This window comes from Delphinus delphis, chromosome 16, assembly GCF_949987515.2.
Source record: "Delphinus delphis chromosome 16, mDelDel1.2, whole genome shotgun sequence".
Taxonomy (NCBI): domain Eukaryota; kingdom Metazoa; phylum Chordata; class Mammalia; order Artiodactyla; family Delphinidae; genus Delphinus; species Delphinus delphis.
Window position 1 is genome coordinate 46,729,548 of NC_082698.1, and position 23,637 is coordinate 46,753,184.

A 23,637-nucleotide genomic window follows, 5' to 3' on the forward strand; every position below is an offset into this window, starting at 1 on the left:
GGTCGGTGAGTTAGTGAACGAGAGGCTGGTGAGAGGGTATATACAGTGGGTGTAGACTCCTCTTTGGAGAAAATTGGCCAAGGAAAAATAGGAGAGTGATAAACAGGACAGGAGCTGGTCAAGAGTGTGAGTCAAGGGGGCAGCTTCTGGTTTTAGGTGGGACATAATTTATCATACTTATGGTCTATGAGGCAAGAGTCAGTAGAAAGAGATGCCGAAAATACAGAAGAAGGGATAATAAGGGGTGAGGTCACTCGGGAAAGGAGTGGAAGGAATCCAGACCAGCCCTGAATAGCTGCTCTTCCAGCAACAGTGGAGAGAAGGTGATCAAGAGGGTCATGGAATATACAAGTGGTGGAGGGTGGGGTCCTGAGGCAGTGCCCCCTTCATGGGGGCCTCTACTCCTACCATGACATAAGTCATCTGAGCAAAGGGCGTCTGCGGGCCAGAAGGCTCGGGCATGTAAGGGTCACGCTAGAGCGCAGGGGAATAGCAGGGGCATTACTAAGGTAAAGGGACATGTTTCTTTGGAGGACATAAACTGAGGTTCTATGTCTGTTATGGGAGCAATTCACCTCCCCATGTTGCCCCCGCCATCGTGTGATTTCTCTAGCTGTGCCCAGAAGGAGAAAGACTTCAAAGAGGAACTGATAAAAACAGAGACCTGCTGGGAGGGACATGAGAGGCAGAGGCTGAAGAAGTGAAGGGTATTTGAAAAGGTAGCCAGGGGTGGGGACTGCTAGGGAAGGAAGTGGGTCAGGACGAAAGCTGGAAAACATGGAGGAAGTAGGGGGAGTCTTAGGGACCTGCCTTGGTCATACAGAATCAGAAAGCCAAGTGTGTCACTCCATCCCGGGAACCCCAAGAACCTACTTTGGGCCCGTCCATCAGCTCTGTAAGTGGTGTTTGTAGGAAGAAGGTGGACACGATGAGGTAGACTTCCGGAATATGAACATGGTGGGCCAGAAAGTCACTCAAGACTTGGAACCCAGGAAGCAGGCAGGGGCTCTGGTCAGGCGTGGGAGGGTGGCTCTTCAGGTTATCTATTATCAGGGAGAGGGGCACAAAATCCAATTGAGAAAAATTGCTGTTGCTTCTGGTCAAGGTGGGCGCAGAAAGGAATCCCCTACCACCCACCCATCCCACAGAGATGCCAGATGGAAATATATGTCATACATACTGGAGCACAAGAAAGTGCTCAACAAGAATTTTTCCTATTCCTGACATGCTCATTCATTCATTCAAAATCAGATGCTTATTTGGTGCCTACCACCTTAGAGGCAACAAGACCTCTTTGTATTACGCAATAAGAACATAGTGTTTTGACAAAATATACAGAACCCCAGGCCTTTATCAACTACTTACAATGTGGTGGGAGGGACAGACTTTACAGAATTAAATACCTAGGTAAATATGTATAAACGATGATAAGCACTATAAAAAAAAAAGAGAGCGAGTATAACAGAGGTGCCCTAATCCATACGGGACTCTCCTAGAGGAACATTTGAATCAAGAGCTGAAGGATGAATCCCCATCAAACAGGAGAGCCATGCTGGTACTGAGGGTGGGGGAAGCATCCCAGGAGGAGGGAAAGAGCTAAGGAGGCTTTGAGGAACAGGAAGAAACCCCCAGCATCTGAAGAGCAGTGAGGCCAGGGTGGGATCCTAAAAAGGAACTCAGAGGGGGCTGGGGCTGATGGGAGGGAAGGGGTCAGGGTCAAGGTGATCCTACAGCACGGAGCTGTGAAAGCCCCAAGCAAGTCCTGGCAGGTCCTCACTCACAGACCACAGGAGGCACCCTGCCTCCTGGAGATGACCACACACTCACCCATCATGATGTCCACGCCCTCGGAGCTGCGTTCCACCCAGGACCCCGCAGACAGGCCATCTTTAAATCGCCCACGGAGGGAGGGGTTTGACAAAAAGTGCAGCAGCAGCTTCAATCCCAGCACCACTGTGCTGGGGTGCACATGGCCCTGCACGAACAGCAGGAACCAATCGGGCCCCAGGTTCAGAAACATCTCTTCCTTTGTCCTGCGGGGGGAAGGGGGTCAATAAATGCTAAAATTACCTCTCAGCCCATAAGCAAAGGACATGTCCAGAAAATTCAAATAACGTTCAGCTTCACTAGTCACGTAGAAAAGGCGAGTTAAGTTTCATATCTGGATATCACTTAGCAAAGTACATGCTACACTTTAAAAGATCGGTAAAATAAAATGCTGGCAAGGTTGCTGTGAAACAGATGAATTTGCCTATTAATGGCTGAAGTGTAAGTTGGCCAAAGCTTTTGAAAGCAGTTGGAAACTATGTACCAATAGCTGTAAAAATATGCAGGCCCTTTGATAGCCCTACTCACTAATATTCCTGCCTACACAGTGTCTGAATGGCCACCCATCTAATTACATCAATGCAGTCACATAAAACACATAATGGTTACTGAACTCCCTTTTTAAACACACTGTTCAAAACTAATCTAAATGGAATAGCCCAATATTTATGCACCTTTATTGGCTCAGACAAAAAAATACATGTTTAACTGTCACTTTCAAAAATGAATTTTAAAACGATGAGTCTAGAGAATACAGACTTGCTAGAGAGAAAGGGAGGGCAGGGAGATGGGAAGCCCATCCTCAGGGGCAATGGTTCAGCAAAGGCCTCAGCCCCGTGCGAGCCAGGGAGGGATCCATCCTGGCTGGGCAGAGTTCTCAGCACGTGCTGCCAGATGAGGCATGGTGAGGGCGTGGCCACTAGGACTAGGAGTCAAGAGACCATCTTCTCTTCTAGTCATGTCTCCGTTTGCTAATTGGATGGCTTTGGCAGAGCTCTTGATGAGCTCTGGTCATCTTCCTTCATGATGATGATGAGGAGGAGGAGGATGCTGGTGGTAGTGATGATGATGGTAATGAGAATGGTGGTGGTGATGGTGATGGTGGTTAGCTGATGGAGTATTTATAGTATCCCAGGCACCATGTTCAGAGCTATCCACTTATTAATTTCCATCTACGGCAGCTACTATCTTAATCCTCATAAAGATGAGTAGAAGAGAGGCATAGAGGGCAGGCTTAGGTAACCTCCCCGAGGTGCCTGGGGGACAGAGCTGGGATTTGAACCCAGGAGGTCTAGCTGTCAGAGCCCAGGTGCTTAAGCACTACACTATACATTCCTTTTCAAAAAAGTGAAAAGGCATCTTCCAGTTCTACCATGCTTTGATTTTAGACACGTAAAGACTTTTTAAGCACTCTGAAAGGCCGTTTTACTGAGGGGTAACTCCCCACCCTGATTCTTCCCTGCCCCAAACACACTAAAATGTCAACTCAGTGAGAGTAGTAAGGATCCAGACTTTCCTTCTCAGCACTGCGTTTTCAGAGGGAGGAATGGCGTCTGGCGCACAGGAGGTACTCAACAAATAGTTCTTGAATTAATGACTCCAGAGCTCAGATAAAGCAGGGAGTCGGAGAGAGTTAATGGAATTTTATGATTACACTTTGTTTTTGAAAGTTAACTGAAGGCAGATACTTCTTTTTCCAACTTGGAAAAATAACTAAATGACAGTAAAGAGCAGAAGAATTTGGCAAACCTTCTCCTTGATAGATGTTATTTAGGCTAACCATTTCTCCATTCTATTGTCTGCCAAGTATAGGACATCAAAATCGGTAATTATCACAACTGCCAAAACAATAACAATGACACTATAGCAATGGTGACAAAAAGCGTTTATTGTAATTACACCAAATCTGTTTTGAGTTACTCATGCCCATTTAACATTTGCATCAGAATATCTTAGGGCAAGGTCTGCATTATTGGGTGGAGAAAATATAATTTTCTTTCTGACTAGTGCAGAAAACCAACTCAGAGATGCTAAACGTTTCATTAAGAAAAGGTTTTAATACGCACTCTGTATGAAGCAGCCTCATGCCAAATCACTCTTTCTGGAGCTACTTACTCAGAGGACAGATGAAGTCGGGAAGAAGATATTACACTGAGCAGCATCTCCAGCAACTGGTTTCTGAGCCAGATTGTCTTTCCAGATGTTTGACTTCCAGCTACAAAAAAGAAAATTCAGATTTGAGAAAAAACAGATGTAAAGAGACAGAATATTTGCTGCAGTAAGCAATCGTATTCACCAAATGCTTAGTTCTCCCAGGAGTTGAGACATGGATGGGACTTGAAATTTTGGCTTTCAGTTCTAGATTTCCATGCAATGCTTAAAAAGAATTTCAGGAAATGTTCCTAAAGTTCCCTTTAACTAGAGATGTTTTTGATGCTCCCCAATCACCACCCCTCACCAAAAAAAAAAAAATCCTAAAAATGATAAGGTCAAATTCTCCTTCCAGTAGAGGAATTTTTTAAATTATCATAGGCTGCAACACTTCCTGAGCACCTACCACATGCTGGGCATTATGCAAGGCACTGGGGGCAAAGAAGTGAAGATTGTGATCCTTGATCTGAGTTCCTGCTCTCAATCTGTTTCTAGGCTAGACCTTTGGCATGTCTATGTTGCACTAAAATTAGAGCTTGAATTGTAGCAAGAGGTATATGGTTCCAACGAAGAAGAAACTTTACTTCTGAAGTGTTATTATAACCCTGAAGGCCATGTAAATATTGTCTTAATAGAAGATGTTTAGTGAGATAAAAGTTTTAGCATGGAGTCCCTACGAGAAGAAGGGTTGACGAAACAGTACACTGTTGTCTCATTATCCATTCATTTTACCCCTTGGTTAGCCAGTTATTTTACCACCAATTTGGGGCACACCCACCATGCTGTAGAAATAGAACTGATGAGGCAGCTTGGAGAACCGGAGTCAGAGTCCCCTCTATTTGGATTCTGGCCCCATCTCTCATTAAGGTCCTAATCTCTCTGAGCCTCCGTTTTCTCATCTGTAAAATGGGAATAATAATTCCTACTTTTCAGGCTTGATCTAAGGATAAGAGATAATTTATCTGGATTGAGTAACACTATCTAAGAGAATCTTTTGCGGTAAAAGTGTTCTCTATCTGTCCTGTCCAATGCAGTAACCACTGGCCTCACGTGGTTATCAAGCACTTGGGACAAGGCTAGTGTGACTGATGAACTGAATTTTTAATTGCATTTCATTTCGATTAATTAGAATTTAAATTTAAATGGCCATGTGCAGCTAGAGGCTCCCATCTTGGACACAGCAGATCCAGAGGGCCCAGGGCAAAGCAGTCAGTAGTTGTCCCCCTCACATTTGCCCTAACAGAGGGAATTTGGAACACGATGTAGCTGTGGTTCTGAGTCTGGTTAGGGAGAGAGAGACTCAAAGAAACAAATCACAGACCTTTGCACGAGATTAAACGCAAGGGCTGTAGAAGCAAAGAAGAGATGACTTCACCTGGCTTGTGGGACTGGGAACGGCTGGTCTAGCAGGGTGAGATGGGGTGGGGGCGGGGCAAGGGAGGCATTCCTGCAGAGCGAACAACACCTGCAGAGCATGGATGGACGGGCGGACCGTCACACATTAGGACGTGTACGTGCTTCAGAGTGTTGAAGCTGGGGCGCATCAGGGGAGCAAGGCAAGGGCTGGGGCATGAAGGCTCCCACCTGCTGGTCTACAGGGAACTGAGCATTATCCTGGAGGCCTTGGAAGCCATTCCAGGTTGTGAAGGAAGCACATACAATTTGCGTTTATTCGGGACCATAATCATAGAGCTGTGACCTCATAAGCCACCGTGTGGGAACAACAGCTCGGCTGTGGGTGCCTTCCCCCTCCTCCCCCTCAGCCTTGCATGCACAATGGCCCCACTGCATGTTCCTCTCAGGGCCGTCATGGGGGTTGTCTTGCTGCCTTCAGGCTGGCGTCTGGGAAAGGTCTTCTCACCAGGCACGGAGGGGTCCGGGGCTCCATCCACGCAGATCTGCCTCTCGTTCACCGATGAAGGCTTGAGGGTGTACACAACAAACAGCCCGATTCTTAAGACAGAAAGAGAAGGACACGCTCAAATGTGGGCTCAGCCCGTCTCCTAAACACACCTGAAGGTTTTCTACAGTGATCCACCTAAATGCGGCTTCAAGGGAGGGTTTGAGGGGAATCGTGTTATTCTGTGATCAATGGGATATTTCCAAAGACTTCTCAGATCTGTCAGGATTCATCAGAGCAGCTAGCTCTGGCTCTGCCAGCTCAACAGAACGAACAGTGATGAGGACAGAAAAGGTGAAACGTCCTGCCAGAGGGCACTATCCTTTGGGAAGTCTGCAAAAGGCAGGCATGTTGGGTTGTTGGTCGGTGAGGATGCCTGTGCTCACGGAATTTCTGGAGTTCTTGGCACACGAGGTGTGTCCGAGCACCAGGGAGCAGTGAACACACAGCCCCGCTGGGGAGTCTAGCAGACCCACCCCTTTTTTCAGCTCTCCGCCCTGAACAGAGAAACTCCTAGGAGGTTCCAAGGAAAGAGAACCTGCTGCCGCATTGAAGGGGCAGTGCTGCTGGGCTGAGCATGGTCGGGGGAGAGCTGGCGCCTACGTTCCCTCATTAAACAGCCCCGAGGCTCTGCCCTTCCCCCTGGGGACCTGGCGCAGTACCTGTGCAAGTCCTGGAGGCTGAAGTGGCCCCTCAGCTGACAGCCCAGGATGGCAATGATGGTGGGTATCTTGGAGGGGGCGAGGCCTGGCTCGTTGAAGAGGAAGATGAGCTTGGGAATAAGCCGCGCCTGGTGAGCGACTTCAGCATTCCGGGGTCCTTCCCTGGCGAGCCCAGGAGAGAGGCAGTAAAAGCTTTTACTGGAATGAACCAAATTTGCTATGTTTCTGCTAAAAGGTTCCACAGGCTGGGCTTGCTCCGTGGCCCTCTGACTCCGATGCGCTCCTGGCAACTCGTCAAAATGCTGTCAGACACCCATCGAATACGTGTCTGCCCAGTGCCAGAGTCGCTCGGAGATGAGCCTCCCGGTGCCCTTCCACCCCTCCACCCCCTCACGCCCCCACCCCTGAAAACTGCCTTCAAAGACAACCCCAGCTATTGACTTTTAAATTCCAAGCCTCAGGGAAAACTAATGCTGGTCTCAGAAAACTCAGAACAAAGAGAGCAGACTGGAGTGTGACCACGGAGCACTTCCCAATAGCCGGAGCGCGGGCCTCCGCGAGCCCATCTGGGTGTGCGTCTTCCTGCCCACCCCAAACCACAAAGTGGATGAACACGCCGCTGAGAGTCCAAGGGGGAGAGAGACAGAATTCAAGCCTCTGCACTCCCTCCTTAGGATAATCGCGAATACAATTTCCAGTAAATTCTACTCCCCCAAAGAAAACAGCTTCCAGGGTGAGTGTCCGTCTCTTAGAAAACAACAGGTACAGAAAGAAAGTGGAAAGTGAGAAAGAAAATAAAGGTGGAGGAGAACGAGTCTGGGTGGATTGCTCCTTCTTGAACTGTCTTTTCAGCACTACTGTGTTGAATTCTGCCGAGTGCCACATCTCTGATACACAAAAGAGGCAGAACCAGCCCAGTCCTGCGTGTGACTTGCTCTCATGGGCTCGATGGGAAGATGTGCATTCATCACCTGTGAGACCCCACTGTCCTTTGTGCTCTTTCGAATCACAGCACTGAGTAGCCTGCTCTTCTGTATTCCTCCACCACAGGGCTATGTCTTGTGCTTCTCTGAACTTCTAGCACTGAGAACTGGTATGGAATGGAGTGGGTTTATAATAGATAGGCCATCATGAACGGCTGCATGAAAAGATGGCGGCAAATACATTCAAAACACCGAGGTCCTAATGCTCTCAAGAAGAGGTGACACGTGAGGAGGCAGGTGGGGGTGTGTGTGAACAGCTTTATTTGTGAGGAAGGAGGTGGATTGATAGGCTGGCACCCCTGCTTCCCTTCCCCCAAATTCTCATCCCTGGTTTTCCTTGGGAATTACCTCTTCCTAACTCCCCTCCACCCGCTCCAGAGGGGAAGTCATGCTGCCTGGCCACGTGACCCAAGATGGCCCCGTGAGACTCCATCCTATTGCTAGGACTATCGAGTGAAAAAGAAGCCCTGTCTGCCGACTGTGCTGGACAGAGGACATGCTGTGAGGATGCCCAGCCAGAATGAAGTTAGCACAGAAGAAAGCACAGGTGAGACCAGGGACAGATCTCAGATAAAGTAGTATGAGCATCACCCAGACAACATGTGAAGCTCTGCCTCGGTCAACTGTATGAGCCAATAAATTTCCCCTTTCTCCACCTTCCTTTTTTCCCTCCCTTTCTTCCTTCCTTCAGTTGGTTTGAGTTGTATTTCTGCCACTTGCAATCAAAAGAGCCCTGACTAATTCAAAAAGTGACACTCAGTGTGATGGTATCTGGAGGTGGGGCTTTTGAGAGATGCTTAGGTTATGAGAGTGGAGCCCTCATGAATGGGACTAGCACCCTTATAAAAGAGACCCCAGAGAGTTCCCTCACCCCTTCTGCCATGTGAGGTTGTAGTGAGAAGACAGCCAACTATGAACCAGGAAGTAGGTCCCCACCAGACACTGAATCTGCCAGAGCCTTGGCCTTAGACTTCCAGCCTTCAGAACTGTGAGAAATCAATTTCTGTGATTTGTAAGCCACCCAGTCTACGGTATTCTCATTATAGCAGCTGTGCAGACTAAGACAGACATGCTACCACCCGGGGACCCAGTGCTCTGGGAGGGAGAAGGCCGTGGTTGCTGAACCACCGGCTGTCCTATCCTCTCAGTCCCTGTTCTTGGCATGAAGCCTTTGACTGTACCCCCAGGCTGCCAAAGCCCAGCTTACCTTGGTGATTGAAGGATTTCCACAAGATGGGAAAAGAGGGAGAGCTCCAGGTTGTCCGCAGCATTCATCCAGAGCTAGAAGACAGAACAAACACACTGAAACCAAGGTGTGTGGAGAGAAGGGTTTCCAGGCAGCGTGAGCAGGCACGGCGCTGGGCGTGGTCTCCTCCGACTTGGAATCACTAACACAGCTTCCCAGCTCTGGAATCAGACTAGCTCTCCTGACAGCTAGAAAGTAGAGGGCACCTCCCCCAGGGGCAAGTGCAAACACCAATTCCTATCGTCCCCATCTCTGCTGCTCTCTGGAGCTTCACTGTGGGTCTAGATGCTGACCAAGGACACCTGCACTAACCATCTCCTACGTGTGTCCCACCCTGGGCCCTGCAACCTGCTGTGTCCACACACCAAACAACATCTCATTTTCATTGGATCCTACAAGGCAAATACCAGTGCTCCCAATTCAGAGATGTGAAAAGACAGCCTGAGACAGACCACTGAGTGACAGGTACCTCACCACCCGCAAGTGATAGGACTGGAATTAGAAGCTGAGTCCCACCTCTCAGGTTTTATGCTGTAGCAACTTGTGCATGCAGTTTCTTCAGTTCCCCTATGTACAGAACCTGCAGCACAGCCCATGTTCCCATCTCCTGTAAACAGAACTGTAAGTGACATGCAAGTGTGAAATGCACTGAGATTCTGAGAGTGAACTTTATCACTCAGGTTGCTTTCTTCATTGTAAACAAAATGCAGCTGCTCCCCATCCTTCTGGGGCAGAGGTGATGGTGTGCCTTCATGCCTCATTGCTACTTCCTTTTAGAGAGCTCTACTGTTTCTCATCTAAATGCTGACACTTCCTAAGGCCCAGAATCTATAAGGTTCAGATGTAGGATTATAAGAGTGCACTCATACAGCAGCAAAAAGAGCTCACGCTTACAAGTGATACCATTTGCCTGCGGCAAGAAGCATCATACAAAGTCCTAAAACGATATCATTATCTGCGTTTAGTAGGTAAGAACAGTGAGGCTCAGAGAGACTGAGTAACTTGTCTGGCGCCCCACTGTTTTTAATTGGCAGAGACTGACTTCAAAGCCTGGGCAGTCTGACCATGAAGCCCAGTCTCTTGCCTCCTCTCTGTGTTCCCCTACAGGCATCTCCTGCAGGCAGTGACCCAGAGGGTCAATAATCAACCTCACTTGAACCAAGCCGGTGGCCATGGCGCCATCCTTTTACCTACTGGGGAAAACAGAAGAGTCTCAGCGGACATAAGTTTATCAGGAAGGCAGAGACTGTCCCTCCCCAATCGCCAGGGCCCAGCATCACACGTGCCATGTAGTGGGCACTTAATAAGGATCCATGACATTTTTTAAAAGAGTGAATGCAAAGTAAACCAAAGTAAGCTAAGTGGATTACTCTTACGCCAGAAACAGGCTGACAGACTTCCAGCTCCCGTAAGCACGGCCCCTGCCGAGGACACACAGAGGTGGGGCAGCTGCATCTAAGAGAGCTGCTGTGGGAGGGAGGCAGGGGTAGCCAGACGTGGCATCCCAACATACTCGAGAGGGTGCCAAGAGCTTTGCATGCTTGGAATTCATTCATTCATTCACGAAGGCAATCATGAGCAACTGATACAGCAGGCTCTGTGTCGGGAGCTGGAAGAGCTGAGAAAGTAAGACAGGAACCCTGCAGAACCCCTTACCCTTCCCACGAAACAATACCCCTCCCCCCGTTCCCTTTTCCAGAGCTTTAGAACAATAAGAAGTTGCCACAGCACATTTGAGGCTGCCTAGCTGTTTTAGAAATTATTTTATATAATACCAACTGTCTGAATTTTGGGAAACATGCATAATTGAATCCTGCGGTTGTCATCCTGTGTCACATAACCCCTGTACGAGAGACTGCATTGAGATGTCTGGCTTAAATTTGTTCGAATATCAAATTCTGTTCTCTCCCCACCCCTGGGACCACCTCACTCTCAGAAAGAGGTGGCCTCTTCTGAGACCACAAGCCTAAGACACGCATGACTTCGACTTCCTGTCCCTTCCAGCTTCTCAACTTCCTGTCCCTCCCTGCCGCACACCCAGCATCAAGGATCACGCACCTGCTCCCGTAACCCACTCTCTGGTCTCCAAACCCTCCCTTTCCTTGAAGGACTTGTCCTGTCAGTTTGATTCTCACACTGGTATTTTAACCACCCCTTTTTCACTGCTCAAGTCTCCTATCTAAGTTCTGAAACGCTCCTCCATCTACTTTCTTCTCTCTCTTTTTCTTCTTCAAAAGCCCACTGACTGTCTCCTTCCCGCCTCCTCCCTGCTCTTCACCTCATGTCTGACCCCACCATTTACTCTTCACTGGGCCCGTCAGTGACCTCCAAACACAACCCACACAGCCCTGCCCTTACTTCACCTGATGTAGGCAGACACTGGGGAAACTCTTCTTCTTTTTGAAATTCTCTCCTCCCGATCTTTTAAAAATTTTATTTCATTTCATTTTGTTTTAGTGTGGTTTTTTAGCATCTTGTTGCTTGTTTTTATTGGTTGCCTATTTTCTTAACTGCAGTGAAAAAGCACTGGCTCAGCTGAGGGGTAAGTTTATTCAGGGAGGAACAGGCAGTGGGAGCCTGGTGGCTTCCTGCTTGGGTCATTCCTGGGCTGGGCTGATGGCAACGATGTGGAGCCAAGCTGCCCGAGCACGGCCGCAGCATTTCGGAAGGGGCAGCAGTGCTGCCAAGGCATGCCGTCTTGTTTACCAGGGTGGTAAAGCCATTTGTGCGTATCTGCTTCCCCGTTGTGCACAGGAAGCCCGTATCGCAGGCCTCGCTGGATTCCCCCACAAGCCTTGCATCTATCTGCAGATCCAGGTTTGGGTGTTCATCCTGGCCTGGTCCAATTAGATAGTATTTCATTTAGGTTTTTTGTAGCTTTTATTTATGAGTAAGATTGACCTGTACTTTTTCATTTCCCATACTATCCTTTTTTGGTTCTGGTATCAAGATTAGCTCATGAAAGAAGCTGGGAGAAATAATACCTACACTATGATCATGACTATGATTTTTAAAAAATACATATATTATGCATAGAAAGTACAAAAAAAGGGATGCATTCAAAGTTAACAACAGTCATCTGGGTCTCAGAAAGAGGAGTTTTTCTTCCATTTTTCTGTAGTTTAAAATATTCTATAACAAGCACATATTATTTTTTAATTAAAATAAACAGTTTTTAAAATACTTCCATGGACTGCAGTGTGTACCGGCTAAAGTGTGCGCCCTGCAGCTTACCATCCCCCGCTGTCTTCTCTCCCTCCCCCTCCAGCCTCACCTCTACCTGCAACAGCATCCCCACAGGTGCCCCAAGCCCCCTGCTCTCAAATCCCCATGGTTGCTCTCACTCCCACACATGAGCAAATAGCACCCACTCCACCTGAAATATTCCCCCATTGAACACATTCTGTCAAACTCAGCCCCAGAGCCCGGATCTGCTGAGCTGACTGTCCTCTCCTTCCACTCCCCAGATGCCCTGTGCCTCCCTCACCGGCACCCAGCACACTGTAGCACCACCTCTGTCGTGTCCTGGGCCCCATTGTTGCGTGCAGGGCCTCATCATGGGTATCACCATGTCTCCAGAACACACCAGCACCCGACCCTAGTGGGCACTCAGTAAACAGTGCTTCGGGAATGGATCTATCCACCCAAAGGTCTGTGCAGGACTCCTCACTCAGCCTCAGGTGTGCCCTCAGCATCTCTCACTCATCCCTTTAAAGGAACATTTATAACCAGCAAGGCACCATCCAACGGAATTGGTATGTTTTAAAATCCTTCTTATATATGGAAGCTTACACTTTTAAAATCCTTTTCCAGATACTATCTTATTTGGCTCCCACACCAGCCTGTGAGGGAGAGGAGATGGTCTCCCTTTCACACATGAGAAGACTGAAACTCAGAGAAGTCAAGAGACGTGCCCGAGGCCACACAGCCCATTGGTGGTAGGAGTTAATTATTAAACAAGGCCTCTGAAATCCAAAGCCCTGTCAGTTTTCTCTCTCACTACCATCTTGACCATCAAGGAAGCTGACCTGCTGGGTTTAGAGAAAGCTCCAGGCTTTCTGTACCATCACACACCTGTTCCTTTAGGGCTAGTGACCAGTCTCCAGTTTACCTCGAAATTGCAGAGGATGTGCTGGAAGACACCAATGTTGGTGATAGCAGAGGACCCAAAGCCCAGTTCTGCGGTGCCGGCAACAGACAGGATCAGCTGAAAAATGCGATGGTTTAGGAAAGAGGTCTTTTTCCTCAGGAGAAACGCCATTATCTGCAAAGGTTAAAACACAAAGCAGTTTACTCATGAATGCATCGTCACCACTCTTTCTCCCTCACCCACTTGTTCCTACCAGCACCTTTGGTCAGCCCAGTCTGAAAGCGCTCCGCTCTCTGGTGCTACCTCTTCCATTCCCTTGTTATCAGAAGGAAAACATATACCAACTTCTGGGCTGCTTCCCCACCAGTGTCTGCTTTTCTGTACTTGAGGCTTCACCTCTCACTGTGGGCCCCCGGCTCCTTCCTGAATCTTACACATTTCCAGAATGCCACCTTCTCCTGGTTTCTTTCTACATTTCTGAGTATTCTTCTCATTTTCCTTTACTGAATCCTACATTCATACCCATCCTACAGATGTTGCTATATCACTAGGAAGCCACCACCGGCCCACGAACCCAGTTACATCAGCTTCACTTCAGGCTGCTGCCAACAGACGTGCCATTCTGCTGTGCCAGGCCCTGGGAAACTGGCAACACGCAAGCATCCATACCGAGTTGGAGGCACTGGGATCCCAGTGGCCCACACTCATCTCAGAGACTAATGAGATGGACCTCACCTAGCCTCATGCCTCTGTTGACCTCAGTCACACAAAAGTCAGGCTGACCCACCATCCACTTGCATCTGGGTTCTCATCAACTTCATCTGGATTCTCAGCTCAGCTCATCCACAGCTCAATTCCCTACGCCTGTATCTGACACAGTCCACCCTTCTCCCTGTCCTCTCAGACACACTCTTCCAGTGTGTCATTAGGAAGTCTCACTTGTTGTTATGAACTGAATGTCTGTTCCTCCCCAAATTCACATTTTGAAACCCTATTCCCCAATATGATGCTATTTGGAGACAGGTCTTTTGGGATATAATTAGCATTAGATGAGGTTATGAGGGTGGAGCCCTCACAGATGGGATTAGTGCCCTTATAAGAGCACAAGGGAGCTTTCTTCCTCTCTCTGCTCTGCCATGTGAGGATACAATGAGAAGTTGGCCATCTGCAATCCGGAAGGGAGTCCTCACTCGACCTGACCATGCTGGCACCCTGATCTTGGACTTCCCAGTCTCCAGAACTGTGAGAGAATTAATTTCTGTTGTTTATAAGCCATCCAGTCTATAGTATTCTGTCATAGCAGCCCAAACTGACTGAGACAATTGTAATCAGAAAATAATATCTTTCCAGACTGTTCCAGTCACTTCTTCAGCATATCCCCACTCCCCAACCAGGACATAATTAGAATGGCTGAAAGCTGCTTGAGAAAAGTCACTCAGGCTGACTGGTTTCACTTTACATTAATAGTGTCAAATGTCAAATTAGTACTTAATTTGGCCTGGCAGTCCAACTCTTTTTTTAGTAAGCTGGCTTTCCTCAACCTAAAGATGATGATCTCATCTCTTCTCCTCTCTCCTTCAGTCTCCCAACCCTCCACCACCTGACTCAGTACACAGCTGAGAATTTAGAACCCATCAGACGTGAACACTCTCATGTCCCCACCATCAGATCCACAAATGTCTGCACTGCATTCCTTCCTGTCACAAGCAGGGTTTCTCTTCACCTGGCCTCTGGGACCCACCCCTCGCCTGCTCCTTGGGATAGCTCTTCTCTCCTAGCTTCATCCATCCTTCTCTCTTCTGTCACTTTCTTCCTGACAAATATGCCCTAGTAGTTCTCCTTTTAAAGATAACCTTCCCTTGAACCCTAATCCCTCTAGTTTGGGCCCCATTTCTCTACTCTTCTTTGTAGGTAAACTTCTTGAAAGCACTATCGGACTTCTCTGGCGGTGCAGTGGTTAAGAATCTGCCTACCAATGCAGGGGACACGGGTTCGCGCTCTGGTCTGGGAAGATCCCACAGGCCGTGGAGCGACTAAGCCTGCAAGCCACAACTGCTGAAGCCTGAACACCCTAGAGCCCGAGCGCCACAACTACTGAGGCCTCGCGGCGTGCTGCAACTACTGAAGCTCGCGTGCCTAGAGCTCGTGCTCCGCAACAAGAGAAGCCACCACAATGAAAAGCCCTCGCACTGCTACAAAGAGTAGCCCCCGCCCGCCACAACTAGAGAAAGCCCGTTGCGCAGCAACGAGGACCCAACACAGCCAAAGATTTTAAGAAATTTAAAAAATAGAAAGCACTATCAACACACTCAGGCTCCACATCCTCACTTCACATTCTCTTCTCAACCCCCTTCTGCTGGTTGCTGCCTCTTCCTGCCCACCTGCCTTAGAAAGGTCACTAGTGATTCCCAGGTGCCAAGTCCAACAGGGACTTCTCTGTCCTTAGTTTGCTGCATTATTTATCAGCATCTAGCATTGTTTGACTATGCCCACCTTCTCAAAACACTTTATTTTTCAAATTCTTTGACAAAGCATTTCTTTGTTTTCTCTTCCTTCTTCCCTCTCAACCTCCCTTGTTGGGTTTTCATCATATTTCCAAGCTCTACCTGGTTAGTTCCTCACTGCTTCCTCCTTTGTCCTCTTCTCTCCTTTCACTACTCCTTTTCTTTGGCTATTTCATCAATTTCCTTAGATTAAATACCATCATGATGCTACTGATGACTCTCACATCTATACCTCCCACCAAGCACGCCCTTCTGAACTCCAGAGCTGGGTATCCCACCTGATATTTTACCTTTGATGTCTCACAGTCACCTCACACTTAGCATGTCCCAAATGTCTTATTCCTTCCTGTCGGCAGCACTCTGGGTGCACAGCACTGGCTGTTTTCATATGCTACGTGCCAAGACTGCTCACAAAGACTCCAAGTCTCCCCAGATCCGGGATGCAGTCTCACATCATGTTGGATTCTATCCAGTCTCCGATCTTGACCCTTCAAACCATCTTCCACACAGATGTCAAATGTCATTCTAAAGCATCATTCATTCCACTTCCCTGTTCTAAGCCTATGAATGGTTACTCATCACCTCTGAGATAAGATCCATGCTCCTTGGAGTGGCAGGGCTCTGACCCTTCCCTCCGTCTCCATCTAGGCTGTGCACCTGCCTGCAAATGTACTTTCCTCCCAGCCATGTCGAGGAACCCATCTTGGATCCCTTAAGTGTTCATAATGTTAATCTAGAACACCATCCTCTATCTTTACCATGTTATGAAAATCCATCTTATAAAACTTGGCTGGATGTCACCTAGTCTGACAAGAGGATGATAAATAAGTTTGATAGAAATAACAGATAGGAAAGGTTATGCTCTCCAATCAGCAAACCAACAGATAAATACAGAGTAAACGTCTAAAAAATGATTAAATCCACTCCTGAGCCAGCCAGTTAATTGAAGACCCTTGTTTTCATTCACTGATTCATTCCAAAAATCATTACTGAACACTTACTGTCTACCATGTGCTCTTAGGATGCAACAATGAACAAGCAAACCCAGTCCTGTCCTCATGGGGCTTGTGTCTAGGGGCAAAACAGACCACAAACATGGCAACAAGTACATATACAACATGCCAAACAGGCATGCACATTAGGAAGAAACAAAGCAAGAAAATGTGTCTAGAAAGAGATGAGGGTTCTGTTTTATAAAGAGTAGTCAGGGAAGGCAAAAAATAGTAATAATAATCTTGTTTCTTTACTCAAACCTGCCATTTCCCACCTCTCTACCACTATCTCTTTCCCTAAATACATAAATTTTTGAAATATTTCTATTGTAAGCCATAAGAGTTTTAAAATTTTTTCTTCTGCCTTCACATTAAAAAGTACAACGAATCTCTGAATCTGATGGGTTCTTTACTCAAACTATTTGGGAGTCCTTGTCTCGTGATAATATTTTTCTCTCTACCTCATTAGACAATGTTGTAGGCTGACTGTATCGCCTCAAAATTTATATATTGAAACCTAATTGCCCGTATGACGGTATTAGGAGGCAGGGCCTTTGGGAGATGATTAGGTCGTAAGGATGGAGCTCTCGTGAGTGGGATTAGTATCCTTATAAAATAGACCCCTGAGAGCTCCTTCATCTTTTCTGCCATGTGAGGACACAGCAGAAAGATGGTTGTCTATGAAACAGGAAGTAGGTCCTCACCAGACACCAAATCTGCCAGCACCGTGGTCTTGGATTTCTCACTCTATAGCACTCTGAGAAATAAATTTCTGTGGCTGTTAAGCCACCCCATCTATGGTATCTTTTATAGCAGCCTAAACAGACTGAGTCAGACAGAAATTTCCACGGAGGGAGGGACTAAACCCATTTATTCATCTGTATCCCTAGACTGACACTGCCTGGCTCTTAGGAGGTGCTCAGTCAATATGTGTTGAGTAAACAGATTCCATTCAAGGGCCACTTTTTGCCTCTACCATCTCTTTCTGAAAAGCTCAGCCAGTCCAGTCCTCTAGACCTTCTCCGATCCCCTTTCTTTTTAAAGAAGCTCTTTGTGACTCCTCTACCAAGCGTGACGCGGCCACCTCGGCAGCCCTGGAGCACATTAACGCTCCCAAGGCACTGCATTCATGCGACAAGTGCTCACTGAGAACTCACGACGTGCCGGGCCCTGCAGTGGGCAGCGAGGAGACAACGGCGAACACAACAGGGCCCAGCTCTTAGGAGCTCCAGGGTTCTGGGAAGATGGAGGGTAACCACTGGGTCACGGAGACTGTGGTAGCTCTGGAAGAGAATCTCGGACACTTGTTGCATTTGATTTGTACTGAAATTATTCTGGTATTCGTCTTATTTTATCCTTCTAGGTCTACCCACGAGAGCAGGAACTGCTTTGGACCTTTTTAGAAATGCTCACAGTAATTATTAAAATCCCTAGCCAGAGCAGATATCCATGTGCTGAACTGGGACAAATCCCACTACTACTGCCTTTAACAATATAATCAGAGAAAACTGTTATATACCAGGAGCCTCAATACTTGCATTTTGATATAAATCTGGCCACACACATTCATTTATTCCCCAGATATTTACTGAGTCTTTCTGGTCTCAGTAATACACTGGCAAAGAACAAGAAAAGCCCAGCGCTTTAGACCATTACAGTCTGATGGAGATGAGCAGAGTGATTATCACAGCACTGCATGAGAGCAGTTAGACCTGGGCATACACACAGTGCCACAGAGGCTGGGAGACGACCACATGGGCAGTGCAGGGGTCAAGGGAGATGTACCCCTTGCCACTGGAGCTCCACCTGGGAAAACAAGAGGAATGTGCCTGGGAAAAATGATCAACAAACCATGGGCACAGGAACACAGGGTCACACTATGTGTTTAGTGATCCATGACCACACGGGATTTGAGGACACAGGAGTGTAGGGTATGAAACGCTGGCCGGGTGGGAGGTGGGGCTGGAAGGCCAGGTTGGTAGCCAGTTAGAAAGGCCTTTAGGAGTTGGGATATTGTATCAACGACCGGACGTGTCTGAAGGGTTTGCACGAGGCAGAGGTGTCATCAGGTCTATAATGTAGAACTGTGACTGGCATCAGTGGACCTTGAGGGAGAGGCAGGAGGAAGGGGCTGCTGTCTGGCTGTGGCACAGCAGTCCAGGTGAGAGGGGGTGTGCCTGACGTGACACCATACAGCTTATTTCTCAGACCCTGACTCGGGGGCCGAAGAGACAGGGAGGCCCTCCCCCTGTCCCCACTGTGCCCAGGAGGAAACTGCAGCCTCTGTGCCCCAGTGACCTTGTCTAGGCCTTGACCCTATTCCTGCCCTGCATGAGTCCTTTCTTGGCTGCTTCCCAGCCAGGCAGGGCATTCCTGAAGGACAGTGTCTACAACTCATCTGACATTATGAACAGTAAATAGCAATAACAATCACAGTGCACACACACGGCAGTTACTCTGAGCAGGCACATGTCTAAGCACTCAGCATATATTAACTCAGTTATCACAATCCTACAAAATAGGTGTTGCTATTATTCCCATTTTACACAGAGGAGAACTGAAGCACAGAGAGATTAAGAACTAAAGATGGCCAACATTTCTAGGGCACTTACTCTGGGCCAGACATAATTCTAAGCCCTTCACTTGTATTAAATCATCTAGTCCTCATGATACAGGAGATATGATAGATACAGGAGATATGACAGATCATATCGTGCAGGTAGAGAAACCAAGACAGAGAGGGTTAATAACTCAGGACTCAGGCAAGGTTAAGTAGTAAGTTAGGCAGGGGCTCAATTCAAACGCAGCATTCTAGTTCTATGGTCTAGGCTCTTAGCCATCATGCTAGATGCGAAGTGGGGGGATCACAAATGATTCCTGAATTCATCAGTGAAAGGTGCCGGCAGCTGCAGACAGGTGAGCATCCCCATCCTGATCAGAGTCCCTCTCTGGCTGGCTGTCACCTGGCCCTCTGCTCTGGTGACACTGGTCTTAGGACCCAGGGACCTTCAGTTTCCCTTCTCCAAAAGTCATGCTAGTGGGAATGTCCACTTGGGCCAGCAAGCCTCCTCCCTGTTCCTCGGGGATGCCAGCTCCCTGCAGGGGGGGCACTGCAGGCTCAGATGTGAGGGTGGGATTACCTGGTACCCACAGATGAGCTGCATCAGGCGATCACACATGACATTGCTGGTCAGGACCGAGTGCAGGACTTTCACGGCCGCGTACAAGGTGTGGTCATCCGTTGCTAAGGAAATGAGGCCCAGGAGGATGGCAGGGCCACCGATGAAGTCCAGGCTGCTGGCAGCAGGGCTGGAGTGGAACACCCTTACCCCTGTGTGGGACAAAGGGCATTCCTGAGTATACTACAGCTTCACTGCAGTGGAAGTTCCCGCGGCACCATGCAAGAGCTGTCAGGAGCACCATCCACTCAGGGCGGGGGCCTGTGCACAGGACAGGCTGGGAGGAAAAGGAGGGGCTTTGAAACTTTTAGGTCAATGAGAAATCCTGTGCTGAGTCCTTTCTGGGTCACAGAAGGCTGAAACAGCCCAAGGGATTTCAGACCTCCAGCCTCCGTCTCAGTCCAGAGTGCCGGATGAGCCAGCTGCCCTCTGAGCCTCAGTTTGCTGGCTGCTCTGACAACTTCTGGTTCTTGTCTGCCCTCTAGATCTGCAACGTTGGACCCCTGCATCAGTTCATGGCTTTGCTCCTGCCTGATTGCAAGGCAACCAACAGTCGCTGGCTGTTGTTTTCACCCAAACAACCACAAGCATTGCCTCTGCTCAGAGGCCCCACTGTACTCACTCCATTGTGCACAGACGCCAGCCCCGTTAGTAGCGAGTTCACGACCCGTTGTCAGATGCAGCAAAGTGAACTGACCTCTGCAGGGAGGCTAACTCTCTGGTGAGATTAACTCCCAACTCTCGCCCTCACTGTTCCAGCTCCTCAGCCCTCTCAGTCCTGCCTGCCGCTCCAGAATTCCAGGCTGCACAAGCGATGACGGCCACAACCCTTCTTCCCAAATAGCAGTAAAAGTTCATACCTAATTGGCCTATGGCCACGGCTCCAATGGTTCGAAGAGAGCCCGAGAGGTGACTAGCACAATTTCTTAGCAAGAACACAGGCGTGGCATTGTTGCGGGATGAAATGTTCATCTAGAGAAATTGGTAACAATTAATCCAAGAAACCTTCCTGGGAAGGAGGAGGTCTTGTTCATGAGCTCCTGGAGGGCAGGCACCCACAGGCCTGGCACTCCGTAAGTGTAAGTCAGTGAATGAATAATAACTGAACCGACGTCAGAGGGACTGAAGCCAAAATTCAGGTTCCCCTGTCCTGCCTCCCAGGCTCTGGCTTAATCATAAGGGAGCAACTTCGGTTATACAACTGCGCCACCAGTATCCCGCATGCTCACTAGTGTAAACAAATGCTCACAGTGAGGAGCTGATGAGAGCAGGAAGGACCTGAGGACACTGGAGGTGGAACGGTGCTGTGAAGGCCAGAGCTGCCTCCTTCCCGATCTAGGGTCATCCGGCTCTGCAAGCCCTGGCATCCCCAGTCTCAGACGGCCAGGAAGACAGGGACCCTGGTCTCCTCCAGCAGAAGGTTCTGTGCTGGTAAGGCACAGCTGTGGTGCTCAACAGGACTTAACCCCTGATCCTGCCGTCTCAGTAAAGGGAAGGGGCCTTCTGTCTGTTAGGGTGGAGAGAACGCAAACAAATCAGCCCGAATTCATCAGCAGTAAGCAATAGAGCTCTTTATGCAGGAATTAGGAAACAGGAAGTCTAATGGCATCTTCATCTATAAGCATGTCTGCTTGCTGTTTTGCAAGTTTGTTGTTTGCATAAACACAGTGATTCAAAGAATATTCTGCAATGTTGGGGGGTTAGTAGCACCCAGAAAAGGGAAGCTCAGTAGTGTTCCCAGTGTTACAGAGGCTTTATAAATATTCCATTTGTTCTTGCTCTACCAAGGAAAACGAAGAACACCTACTTTCTTCTCAGAAATAAGAGGTTTAGTCTTGTGGGATGCGAATGCGCGGGCGTCATGAAATATTTTAACAAATGAAGTGGGAAGCACGCCTGTGTGTAACTGTCTACACACGCACAAATGTGAATTAGTATTCACTTAATCACTGAAAGCTGAAGGAAGCCATGAGATCGTGATTCCAAAACGGAGCAGCACGTGAAGTTAGAGGGCATACCTCTTTGGCAATCAGGCGGCTGTCCACCTCATTGTATGCGTTTCTGATGTCTGCAACGCTGGTGATGGAGGAGCTGGCTATATGAAGGCCAAAGGAAACCCTTTCCTCTGCAACCAGGGGCATCACTTCCGTACAAGGGGCCTCTCCTAAAATAACACATCTTCAGTTATTTCTATTCTCACTTTACTGAGTAGGAAATTAAGCCTCAGAAGAGTAAGTATCTACTGCTACATGGTGAAGTCATCACTGAGGAATGTTTGTAGCTGCTATATGTTGTTACATTGTATGTTATATATTACATGTTTTGCCCCTACCTGTGATTTCTGACACATAGAAAACTGTAGAGAAATCTCACAATATTAACCCTACTATAAAAATAGAGGCATTCCAAGTATGAAATTACTAAAGCTTGAGACACCTATCGAGAATGTAACCTCGCTCCCAAAATGCTGGGCCGAAAGCCCTAAGGTTTTCAATGAGCTGCATGTACATGGTAAACACATCCTTTGGCATGAGTGCCCAGGTCGCTGAGTCAAGGAGAGCCACATGTGGCACTTGAGAAGCATGGTGTGAACAGAGAGTTGATGAAACTTCGGCTCTGGACCTGACCTCCTCACATTGTTCTGGCCAGTGCCCTTTGCCAGAGGAAATGAAGATCAAAGAAGACATGGAGCCTGGAGACAGAAACACTCCAGGGCACTCAATCGTCCTTCACCAGGCACGAAGTCTTCCATACATAGATTCATTTATCATTCTTCTCAGATGGGAGCTGACCCCGTTGACTTGACAGAGCACAGAGAGCTATGCTCCCTGCTTGAACAGCCAACAATCAATAATGAAAATGTGGGTGTTTTGTCTGCCTGTTTAATAATTGAAGACAACAGTATACTTTAGTTAAAAAGCTTCTTCATTAAAAGGAATGTAACTGATTTATCTCACTCGCTTCCCCCTTTGTTTGCTGATGGTATTACCCACCCACTTTCCTCCATTATGTGTGTTGGAACTGAAATCTAAAGGAGATTGTCATTTCCTTTTCTGACATTTTCTATTGGATTGTAAATATGTAATGATCCAATTACAGAGGTTTTCCCTAATGACTGGCCTGTGCTGAGTTTATTCTTTATAAATAAGCTATAAATAACTGAATGGCCATTTAAAAAATAGTATCGGCAAGATCATTATAAATCAAAACACCCCATACCTTGGGCATGCACAGCTTGGAAGTTACCACAGTATCTTGGGCCAAGTTTGTTAATAACTTCCAGAGTTTCCATTGAGATGGCTTCTTCGAAGAGGTACGCAGGGCCCAGACGCCATATTAATAATGACTTTTGTTTCCAAACTTGAGGGGTAGCAATATATCCATAAACATCCACAAATGAAGATGGATCCATTGAAAGGAATGGTCCTGGTAAGGCCTGAATGTACAACATCTGTTAACATAAAAAGGTTGGGGGGGGGTGATGTAGATGGGAGGTGTTTAACCTCAGAATTAATCAAACAAACACATAAAATATAAAATGATGTACCTTCTTCTTCTCTCAAAGTGAAAACTTGTTTTATCTAAAAACATTACAAAGATAACTCTCAAAGCTGAGAAACAGTGCACAAAACAGTTTATAAAATGCTGGTGGGAGTAAAAAACTGACACTGTGCCTTTGGAAACAAATTTGATAAGAACTATAAAGTGCCACTAAAAGGTTCATCTTTTTCTTCCCAGTCATTTCACAAAGAACTTAAATGTCCAATATTGGTACCTTAGTTAAGTTTTACGTACTAGAAATAATTACAGGCTGGAAAGGAAGAAATAAAACTGTCTCTATTTGCAGATGGTATGTCCACGTAGAAAATTCCAAAGAATCTACCAAAAAAAAAGATACTTCCTAGAACTAACACCTGAGGTCAGCAAGGTCAAAGGATACATGATCAACACACAAAGATCGATTGCATTCTATACACTAACAAAGAACATGCAGAAACTGTAACTGCTCACAGGAAGATTAAATACTTTTTTGCTCTGCAAAATCCCATATGAAAGAGGATGAAAAGCAAGCTATAGATTAGGAGAAATTATTTACAAATTAC

At 47.4% G+C, this 23,637-nt stretch overlaps 1 protein-coding gene across 2 annotated transcripts in view; it reads right to left on the bottom strand.

Moving 5' to 3' along the window:
- WDFY4 (WDFY family member 4) overlaps nt 1–23,637 on the bottom strand; it is a 277,878-nt gene that overhangs the window by 159,821 nt on the left and 94,420 nt on the right. Inside the window, exons 21-31 of one of the 2 annotated variants that reach the window (XM_060034652.1) lie at nt 22,754–22,985; nt 21,553–21,698; nt 20,395–20,506; nt 19,496–19,686; nt 12,881–13,033; nt 8,731–8,804; nt 6,541–6,702; nt 5,840–5,931; nt 3,943–4,042; nt 1,828–2,033; nt 874–1,043 (exon numbers count right to left, since the gene is read on the bottom strand). In XM_060034652.1, coding sequence (XP_059890635.1) covers nt 874–1,043; nt 1,828–2,033; nt 3,943–4,042; nt 5,840–5,931; nt 6,541–6,702; nt 8,731–8,804; nt 12,881–13,033; nt 19,496–19,686; nt 20,395–20,506; nt 21,553–21,698; nt 22,754–22,985 — 1,638 coding nt within the window. Of the gene's footprint in view, nt 1–873; nt 1,044–1,827; nt 2,034–3,942; nt 4,043–5,839; nt 5,932–6,540; nt 6,703–8,730; nt 8,805–12,880; nt 13,034–19,495; nt 19,687–20,394; nt 20,507–20,809; nt 21,042–21,552; nt 21,699–22,753; nt 22,986–23,637 lie in introns of those variants that run through there. The other variant, XM_060034651.1, reaches the window with a different exon arrangement.